This window comes from Papaver somniferum, chromosome 10, assembly GCF_003573695.1.
Source record: "Papaver somniferum cultivar HN1 chromosome 10, ASM357369v1, whole genome shotgun sequence".
In the NCBI taxonomy this organism is placed as follows: domain Eukaryota; kingdom Viridiplantae; phylum Streptophyta; class Magnoliopsida; order Ranunculales; family Papaveraceae; genus Papaver; species Papaver somniferum.
Genome location: NC_039367.1, coordinates 160,459,837 through 160,471,153, shown reverse-complemented (window position 1 = coordinate 160,471,153; position 11,317 = coordinate 160,459,837). Strand labels below are relative to the sequence as shown.

Below are 11,317 nucleotides of genomic sequence, written 5' to 3'. Positions count from 1 at the left end.
CGAATGTAAAAAGTTATTCGGACCCATTACCCCTTGAATCATCCATTTATAGCTAAATATAATGAGTAAATTTCATAAGTTAAAAAATATTAGTATCTTTTCAACTATGGTGTGTTTTTTTTTTAATCTTCATAGTTTGAAATTTTGAATTAATAATTAGAATTTCAAATTTTCTTTTCAAAATTTTCATATTTTGAGACAAATAAGACGTCATAAGGGTATATATGGAAACACAAAATGAGATTAGGTGCATTTCCATTTTTGAACTTATATTTTATTATTCGTTACAAGCAACCAAAGGCATCTTCCTAAGACAACTAAGCACAAGAGATTAGAATTAGAAGAAGGGAGACAAAAAATTTATTTCTCCCAACCCCCCCATTATTTTCTTTCTTATGATTTCTTTACAGAGAGAGAGAAACGGTGATGATGATAAGATAATCAAGAAGAACAAGAAAAACCCATTTCTCTGGTGTTTTTCTTTTCTGAAAATAACCCATTTCAAATTTTTGGGTTTCTTTCTCTCTGTTTCTGGGTAAAAACGATGAAATTAAAGTAGTAATCAAAGGGGTTTTTGGAGGTTTGGTACAGGAAGTTGAATCTCACTTACAGGTATGAAATGGGTTTCTTTTGAATTTTGAAATTATTTGTTAAATCGATTGATTTTTTTTTGTTATTAGGGTTTGTGTGGGTACTCTGTTTTTGTTTAAGATTTGGGTATTTTTACTTAGAAACGTCAATGTATGAGTTGATCTCGTAAATGAACAAAAACCCATGAATGATTTTTAGTTATTAAGCTAAGTTTTTGTGTGGAATTTTGATTTTGATTTGCATTTTTGATAGATGATGTTGGCGAAAACTGAATCTGGGGGGAAGAAAAATAGTAGTAGTAGTGATAAGAGATTGTTGCATGATATAGAAGCAATAAGTCAAGCGCTGTATTTGAACAAAAGCCCTTCAAAGGGAGGTTCGGTGCCTGCATCTGATAAAAATCGATCGAAATCTGCGGGTAAAGCTCGTTATCCAGAAACAAAGTTGAAGTCAAGAACTGTTAAGGAGGAGAAGAAACCATCTATATGGAATTGGAAGCCATTGAAAGCTTTAGCGCCTAATCGAAGCCGAAGATTCAATTGTTGTTTTTCACTTGAAGTACATGCAATTGAAGGTTTGTCGTTGAATTTTGATGATACGAGTCTTTGTGTGCATTGGAAGAGGAGAGATGAAACTACACAGACGTCTCCTTCTAAAGTTGTACTCGGAGTAGCTAAATTTGAAGAGACTTTGCTGCACAGATGTTTTGTTAATGGGAGTGCCAGTGGGCCGAATCATTCTGCAAAGTATGACGCAAAGCATTCAATGTTGTTTGTATCGATGGTTGGGTATCCTGCTCTTGACTTAGGGAAACATCAGATTGATCTCACTAGGTTGTTGCCGCTTAACTTGGAGGAGTTAGAGGAGGAGAAGAGCTCGGGGAAGTGGACGACTAGTTACAAATTATCTGGTAAAGGTAAAGGTGGTAGTTTAAATGTTAGTTTTGGGTATGTGATAGTTGGGGATGATCACGTTGAATCACGTGGGAATAGGAATCCTCCTCCTGTGGCGTTGAACTTAAAGCAGAATCGATTGAGTACTACCAAAAGTGTGAAGGGGTTTGGTATTCGCGATGGTGAAAAGTCACTTGTCCGTGCTGGAAGTCTTCCGACAACACCTAATGAGCAATCCTATCACTCGTCACAATCATCTGTAGAAGATGTTAAGATACTTCATGAGGTTTTGCCAAATTCAAGGCTAGACCTCTCTACTTCAGTCTCATTACCTTGTTCAGAATCTGATGAAGGAATGGTGACTGCAGCTTTGGATGATTCTAAGACTGAGCCCGAGGTTTTCTCTGAACAAAATGATCTTCTGAAACCAAACTCACATCCTTTGTATGAGTGCATGAAGGGATGTTCTGGAGACGAGTGCGAAATTCCTGAGTTTACTGTCATCGAGCATGGGATTGAAATGTGTGAGAAGGAAGAAGTGAAGCTGGAAGAAGGAACTGTAGATCTCGATGATGGTACTGGAGTAAAATCAAGTAAGGAGAATGATAACATCAGTACAGACGATGGGATAACACTAGGAAAGGATATGAGTAATATTCCCCAAAGTGACGATTGTGCTAGTGACAAAGAAGAATATTTTCTGGATAATATCAGTTCCAAGGAGAATAACATCATAACTAAAGAATCGATAATGGAGGAGCTGGACTCCGCTTTTCAAAGCCTGTCGATGTTTACATCAGAAGGCTTTGAGTCTCCCCCATCTAAAGGTGATTTTCTAGAGGCAGCAAATTACATGGAGTATAAATCAACTTATAAAACAAGTAGGTCAGGAAAATCCCTTAGTTTTGATGATGCTTCTTCAGATACTGTTGCTAGTGAGTTCTTAGCTATGCTTGGGATAGAACATAGTCCATTCGGGGTAAGTTCAGAAAGTGAACCTGATTCACCCAGGGAGCGTTTGTTGAGGCAGTTTGAAAAGGAAGCTTTATCTGGTGGTTTATTCGATTTTGATATGGGAAAAGGAGAAGAGGCAGAATTTGGTTACAGCGTGCCTACTGGATCTGGATTTGGGGACTCATCTTTAGATTTTGAATTGCCACCAGTTGTGCAGCCTGCTGAAGCAGGACATCATGGGAATAAAACTAGCGCTAAAATGTTGGAAGATTTGGAGACAGAGGCTTTGATGCGTGAATGGGGATTGAATGAGAAATCTTTCCAGCATTCTCCACCTAATAGTGCTGGTGGATTTGGAAGTCCAATTCGTCTACCTCCAGAAGATTTTGCACTGCCTCCCCTTGCTGAAGGTTTGGGTCCATTTGTACAGACAAAAGATGGAGGATTCTTGCGGTCTATGAATCCATCACTTTTTAAAAACACTAAGAATGTCGGGAATTTGATTATGCAGGTTTCTAGTCCTGTTGTGGTTCCCGCAGAGATGGGTTCTGGGATAATGGATATATTACAGGGGTTGGCATCAATTGGGATTGAAAAGCTCTCAATGCAAGCTAATAAGTTGATGCCCTTGGAGGATATTACAGGGAAGACAATGCAACAAATATCATGGGAAGCCGCTCCCTGCCTCGAAGCAGCCGAGAGGTTTGTCATTTCGCTTTAGGATATATATCATATGTACAATTGTTTTCTCTTCCTTTTCTGTCCAACTTACTTAAAATTGATCCGTTCTTTTATTTCTTGATGCCTTGACACAGTCAGGTTTTGATGCATCATGAACCAAGCTTAGGGCTAGATCCCCCTGGAAAGAAAAGGAAAAAAGCCAAAGGAGGTTCCTCTGGTCACGGGTCTAGTAACTCGATTATGAAAGAATCAGGTTCAGAGTATGTAAATTTGGAAGACCTTGCTCCATTAGCAATGGATAAGATCGAGGCACTCTCAATAGAAGGGTTAAGAATACAATCTGGGATGTCAGATGAGGAAGCACCATCAAATATCAGTCCCCAGGCAATAGGAGAAATTTCTGCACTTGCAGGAAAGAGGGCGAACATAAACGGTTCTCTTGGTTTAGAAGGAGCTGGAGGATTACAGCTGTTGGATATTAAAGATGGTGACAATGATGTTGATGGGGTGATGGGTCTTTCAATAACTCTTGATGAATGGATGAAGCTGGATTCTGGAATGATCCATGACGAAGATGATCAAATCAGTGAACGAACTTCCAAGATCCTTGCTGCTCATCATGCTTCCTCCACAGAACTGTTTAATGGAGGGGGTAGAGGAGACAAGAAGAGGGGCAAAGGAAAGAAGTGTGGTTTGTTAGGTAATAACTTCACAGTAGCATTAATGGTACAACTTCGAGACCCCTTGCGAAATTACGAACCTGTTGGAACCCCAATGCTCGCTCTGATTCAGGTGGAGAGGGTATTTGTACCTCCCAAACCCAGATTGTATGTCACAGTCTCAGAAAATCCGAAGAATGAAGATGATGATGACGAGACTGCAACAGTAGTAGAGGTTTTGAAGGATGACAAGAAAGAAGAGAAGAAAGAGGTTGAAGAAGAAGTTATCCCTCAGTTCAAAATCACAGAAGTTCATGTTGCTGGTTTGAAAACCGACCCTGGAAAGAATAAGCCTTGGGGCTCTAAGTCGCAACAACAATCTGGATCCCGCTGGCTGCTTGCTAGTGGAATGGGAAAGAGCAATAAGAACCCACTTATGAAGTCAAAAGTTGTTGCAAAATCATCAGCACCCCAAGTGACAACAACAGCTACAGTCCAACCTGGTGATACATTGTGGAGTATCTCTTCTAGAGTTCATGGGGATGGTTCGAAATGGAAAGACTTGGCGAAGCTCAACCCTCATATACGGAATCCTAATGTCATATTCCCAAATGAAACTATCAGATTGAGATGAGTTGAGTATCGTCAGGAGGCAGGTGTACTTATTCAATTACAGTCAAACTTATAAATGTTCATTAGTCGACAATCAATAACAACAAAGCTGGTGAAAGGTAAAACTCGTTTTTACTTTTGTAAATTGAACATGTGTAGGCAGTAATTAGAAAGTTGATGCAGCATCTCCTTAGCCTTGTAATATCCTTTTCTTTGTGAATGAGAAGCTTGTTGATTTGTGATCTTGTTCCCATCTCTTTCTAACTGCTTGTTTTGTTTTCGCGTTAGAAATTCTTCTGGAAGTTTTTACTTTTAGAGATTTCTGTATCTCCATTTTAATCCTGATATACTAGAGTTTGTCTCTCAGCTTGTTAGTGTGTAACTCCTGCTGTAACTCTTAACTGGATGCACCCAAATAATAAGATGATTCTTGTCTTTGATTTGGCTGAAAAGCTCCGCAAACATCTAGCAGCACCTCCTTTCCCGTTTTCGGTTTGTTTTTGTATTGCGCACACAGATGTCGCGGTAGAGTCAGTAGAAAGTACATGTGTATAATCCGATTCCTGGCATCGTCAACCCAATCTGAACCAAGTGGATATGTTCAGCAGAATTGTTCCTACTGCGACCCAAATTGGACTAGATATCATAATGAAAACAAAAAAGATTATGCCAAATACTGCACTAGTCGATGTTATTCCTGCTAAACATGGTAAAACTCCTCCATATATTAGCAATTTCATGAATCCTGTCATCTCTTGCTCTTGCCCAATCCCACTTAATATTTGGATTACGATTCTGGTGGCGGATTATGTGGTAACTATGGCGGCAATGATGGTGTTGAGTTCATCATCACTGTGCATTCTCTGGTGGTGGCCCGGTACGCCTTCCGCCTTTGCTAATAGGACTTCGTTGAAGGATCTTGGAGAAGAAGGTACAAAAACAATGCATGCAGTCGGTTAAACTTGATAAGCGAAAACGTTGCGAGTAGCTAAACAAGCAGCTGTTCATATTTTGATGAGATCGCTGGAGACATACATACATACATATCAACTGGTAATCTCCATCTAGGTCTTGGAGAAGTATTATATACAGGTTGCTAATAGTTTCGCGATTCTCATGCTAATATTGATTTGTCAAGTCAAGTGTGAACTTCGTTATGCATCCAGCCCATATTTGGCATCTGTACCTAATGGGCCAATAACTCGCACACTGACGTGATTTGATTAGGGAAAATTAGGGGGAGACCCAAAAAAAATAATATTTTCATTGTCAGATGCACAATTAATTTTGGGTATCCTGACATCCATAATTATTTTCGTGACATCCATAATTATATGAAATTATTAAAAATGTTTGCATGATGGATTATGCATCCGCATAACGGGTTATGCATCAGGGGTATAATTGACAACGCAACTTGGATATAACATATCTAAAAATCCGCGCCTTGGAATTTTACAAATTTTATATCGTTGGAAATCTTTTTAAGAGAGCTACGCAATGAGTACAAACAAGAATATCAAATTTTTGTTTTTCACGAAAAAATCTGAGGTGATCATCATTTTAGGCAAAATTTTCGAAAACTTGATACATGACTATTATGCAGCCACCGAAAAAGATGCATAACACATTCTGCAGACGTATAACGAATTATGCAACCATTTTCTCCACTGCATAACAAATTATGCATTTGGATAACAAAGTTATGCATCTATAACAAGTTATGTAACCATTGTTTTGGTTGATTTTAGTGCGTACGTAAAAAAATTGATGCATAATGCAGTATGCATCCATATTTACGGATGCATATTAGGTTATGCATCTATTTTCTCGATGCATAAAAGATTTTGCAACAACTTTCTCGATGCATAATGCATTATGCAGTCATATTTTCGGATGCATAACCTGTTATGCATCCATTTTCACGACTGCATAACATGTTATGTAGATATTATTGTAGGTGCATGACAAGTTATGCAGCCTTATTTTTTTTTGGTTTCAATACTAAGAAAAAAGTAGCTGCATAACGTGTTATGCAACCGTTTTCTGGACTGCATAACAAGTTATGCGGAAAAAAAAAGCTGCAGAACGTGTTATGCAACCAATTTCGAGAATGCATAACAAGTTATGCAACAAATTTTGTAAATGCATAACCTGTTATGCATCACTACTCACACCTCCATTTCTTTTAAATGCACGTCACACGCACATCAAACCCATTTGCACTTCCATCTCCCCGCTGCAGCATCCTTTTAGATCCATCTTCTTTTAAATGCATAACCCATTGAAACCAACATCAACACCACCATTCCTAACTCACTTCACTGATCCATTCATCAATCCATTTGTTCATAGTTCAATCATTACAACAACCACCATTCCAAATGCACGACTTTATAACATGTTATGCAGTCGTAACAACATCTCCATCCAGTTTTTCAACAACCAGTTGATTTCGCAGTCTCGCATACACTACCTACAGGGTTTATGGCAGCAAGACCGCACCCTAAGTGGGGTATCTTCGGACCGAGTGCATCATAGTCAGGACTTGTCAAGAGTGTCAAGGTACGCTCCAGACGCCCCGGGCACTCTTGACTCAACCGTGTACCTCGGCGCCCTGATCGAGTTTCTGCACTCCTTGGGAGAGCCTTTCTCACCTTAGGCTCTCAACCTAAGATTACTATCTTAGGCTGAAAATTTAAGGTATCCCTCCCGGATGGGCATCATCGTTTTATTCTCACCCCAAATCTCCATAACTCAAGTTCCGGGGTCAGTGTAGCCTTCCCTTGATTCATGCCTTCTAGGTTCTCCGACTATAACGTGCGATAGGTCTTATTTATATGTATTCTTTTGCCTCTTGCATGTATGCGAACTAGGTTGCACGCCACAGTTGGATTCCTAGCCAATCTGATAATAAATATCATTTTCTGTAGCCTTGTATCAAGGTCTTACTTCGCTTTTATAGAATTTTGTGACTTTCAAGCGAAATATTCACATTACAGAATTGTTCAAAAATATGATCTTACAGATTTTCAATTGTTTATCCATGCGAGTTAATTCGCAAGTGACTATGGATAATATTTTTTCAAGAACTGCATATTCCAAGGTCGATCTAATTTACGACATGTATTTCGTCCTCCAGGACCCATTATTTCATAGGCTCCTTCTCCAACTATTCTTTTTATTATATACGGTCCATCCCAGCTTTTCTCCAATTTTCCATCTTTTCCTTTTTGATACACTGGAATTTCGCGTAGCACTAATTCGCCCTGTTGGAATTCTCTTATTTTAACCCGCTTGTTGTATTCTCGAGCTAGTCTTTTTTGATAATTTTCCATGTGTTGTAAAGCGACTTCTCTTACTTCCTCCAAATCATCCAATTTTGTTAAGATCAAATCCGCGCTTAAATTCCTTTCCCAAGATTCTCTCTTTGTTGTAGGAATGATAACTTCTGTTGGTAGCACGACCTCTACTCCATATGTCAAACAGAAAGGTGACATTCCTGTTGCTTCTCTTCTTGTAGTTTTGTAACCCCATACTACATTATGTACTTGTTCGCACCATCCTTTGTTGTGCCCTTCTAACTTTTTCTTCAGGTTGTATGCGATTGTTTTATTTGTAGCTTCTACTTGTCCATTACTTTGAGGATACAAAGGAATAAATTTGCCACTTTGAATTTTGAATGCATTGAGCAGCATTGTTATATTCTCGCCTTCAAACTGCTTCCCATTATCGGACACCAATTGTGCAGGAATGTCAAATCTGCGTATGATATTTTCAAAAATGAATGTGAAGATGTCTTTATCGCGAATATGTTGAACTTCTTTTACTTCTGCCCATTTAGTGAAATAATCTGTTGCGACAATCAGAATTCTTTTTTGCCCCGTTTCTGGTATAAATGGTCCAACAATATCTATTCCCCATTTTCCGAAGGGCCATACATTTGTTGATGTATTAAGCATAACCCCGGGTGCATGTATCTTCTTGCCATGACGTTGACATTCTTCGCATCTCCTCGAAACTTATTTTGCATCTTCATGCATATATGGCTAGTAATATCCCTGTATTTTTGCCCTATATCCGAGTGATCTTCCTCTACTATGGTTGCCAACATCGCCATAGTGTAATGATTTTAGAATCTCAATTCCCTCATTTCGCGTAAGACATCTTAGCGAAGGTCCAAGAAATGATCTTCTATAAAGAACACCATCCCTTAATTCATAATTTGTCGCACGACTCTTTAATTTGTGTGCTTCTAATCTTTTCTTCGGCACTTCTCTCTTTTCTAGATAAGATTGTATCTCAGTTCTCCAATCCTTCTCTTCGCTCACACTTTCTTCTTGTATATCATCTATGAGCATCACATCTGTTTGCGCTTCTTCAACCTTTTCTATAGATGGTAATAATAGTGTTTTTATTTTTTATATCCCTTGAAACCGGATATACTAACATTGATGGTATGAACTCCAATGCATCTGCAAGTTTATTATATTTTCTCCCTATATGTCTCCAACTTAGTTTTGGAATTTTCATTGCTAACTCCATGATCAACTTCATATATTTTTGTAAAGATGGTTCATTGGTACTATATGTGCCTTCTATCTGACGAATTACCAATTGGGAATCACTAGTTATACGCGCATCCTGAACTTTCATTTCAATTACTAATCTTAATGCGTGGACGACTGCTTCATATTCAGTTTCATTATTTGTGGATGCGAAGTCCAATTTGAATGAGTAAGCCATTTTCGCTCCTGTTGGTGAAATGAATACAATACCAATTCCATTTCCTTCTCCATTGGAAGATCCATCCACCAATATCTCCCATCTGTTTGGATTTTGCTCAGTTAATAAATCATTAGGATTTCCATGTTCTTCATCCACCTCCATCATTTCTTCTACATATTCATCTTCTTCCATTGGAAATTCTGCAAGAAATTTTGCGATAACTTGAGACTTAGTTGAAGATAAAATTTCATAACCAATATCATAGTTTTCTAATTGTGCATTCCACCTCTCTATTCTTCCTGACCTTTTCGAGTTCTTCATTGCGCTTTCAATTGGGACTCTTGTTAATACTTTCATTTTGTGAGCTTGAAAATAAATGCGAAGTTTGAATGATGCATATACCAGTGCGAGGATCAACTTTTCAATTTTTGAATAGTTTTTCTCTGCGGAGTTATATGTTTTGCTTATATAATATATTGGTTTTTCTACACCTTCATCTGAACATAACAATACTGCACTTTAATGCATGAGATGTTGATGCTAGGTATAATAACAATTATTCTCCCTGCTTCGCCTTTTGCATAATGGATAAGTTTACCAAATAATCTTTTATGCTCTGCAACGCTTTGTCGAACTCCATTGTCCATTCAAATTTGGTCCCCTTTTTTAGTATATTGAAAAGTGTTGACACTTGTCCGAAGATCTTGCAATAAATCTTCCCAACGATGCTATCAATCCATTTAACTTTTGAACGTCTTTGACTGTCGCAGGTGGTGGCATATCTCTAACCGCTTGTACCTTCTCCGGATCAACTTGTATTCCCTCCTTAGATATAATATAGCCCAATAATTTTCCTGATGATACGCCAATTACACATTTTTCTGGATTTACTTTAATACTAAATTTTCACATTTGTTCAAATATTTCTCGTAAATCATCAACATGATCCTCTTTGCTTTTAGTTAGCATATCATCCATATAGACTTCTAATGTTTTATGTATCAATTTTTCGAATACTTTCTGCACCATCCTTTGATAAGTCGCACCTACATTCTTCAATCCAAATGGCATTTTCGTGTAACAATATAAACCTCTTGGTGCGAAGAAAGCAGTGTGTTCTTGATCTTCTTCTGCCAAAGAAATTTGATTATAGCCTTTATACCCATCTAGCATTGTGACTCTATCATTCCCTGATGCAGATTCCACCATTTGAGGTATGTCGGGTAAAGGGAAGCTGTCTTTAGGGCATGCTTTGTTTAGATCTGTAAAATCTATGCAAATTCTTCCATTGTTCTTTTTGGGTACCACCACCATATTTTCTATCCACTCTGGATATTTTGCCTCTCTTATAATTCATGCATCTAACATCTTCTACAATTCTGCTTCTATTTTGGGATGATAATCAGTTGCAATCTTCCTTATCCTTTGCTTGAACGACTTTACATTCTTCTTAATGTCTAATTTATGACATGCGACAGACGGATCTATTCCTGGCATTTCTTCCATACTCCATGCGAAAATATCATTATATTCTCACAGAATGCTTATCGTTTTGTCCTCTTCTTCCTTATCCATTTTAGTTCCAATTCTTAATATTCTTGGTTCTTCTTCAGTTCCTACGTTTATTTCTTTTGTTGGTTCTGCTGCAATAAAATTCATTTTTGGTTCCCCCATAGGTGTTGGTTTCTTGATTTCTTTAATTTGTCCACCTTCATTCGCTGGTTCTTCGCTTGGTATTCCTTTTCCCTTTTTCGCTCTGATTATGTATATTCGAAATTCCTCTTCTTTCCTTTGTTCTTTTTCTTTTCTCCATCGATCTTTTCGCTTCTTTGCTCGTCCTTCATAATTTCGCACATCTATTCGATTACAAGTATTCGCAACCTTAACATCTCTTCTGATTTCATCTATACCACTTGGAATTGGGAATCTAATACACTGATGTAATGTTGACGCTACAGCTTTGAGTCCATGTACCCATGGTCGTCCCAACAACATGTTGTATGGTGACTCAATGTCAATCACACACAGAGTTATCTTTGTTTGAACCTCTCCCAGTAATATTCTCATAAAGATTTCTCCTTTTGGATTTGTAATTGTTCTATTGAATCCATGAACATTATAGGATGTAGGTATCATTTATGCATCTTCATATCCCATTGCTTTGAATGTGTGATAAAATAATACATCCACTGCACTGCC

At 38.0% G+C, this 11,317-nt stretch overlaps 1 protein-coding gene across 1 annotated transcript; it reads left to right on the top strand.

The window, feature by feature from the left end:
- Positions 1 to 309: 309 nt before the first annotated feature.
- Positions 310 to 4,635, top strand: LOC113317519 (protein PLASTID MOVEMENT IMPAIRED 1-RELATED 1-like). The gene is made up of 3 exons (XM_026565642.1): positions 310 to 612; positions 844 to 3,140; positions 3,254 to 4,635. Exons 2-3 carry the CDS (start codon positions 844 to 846, stop codon positions 4,410 to 4,412), a joined length of 3,456 nt encoding a protein of 1,151 aa, XP_026421427.1. The 5' UTR covers positions 310 to 612; the 3' UTR covers positions 4,413 to 4,635.
- The last annotated feature ends 6,682 nt before the right edge of the window (positions 4,636 to 11,317 follow it).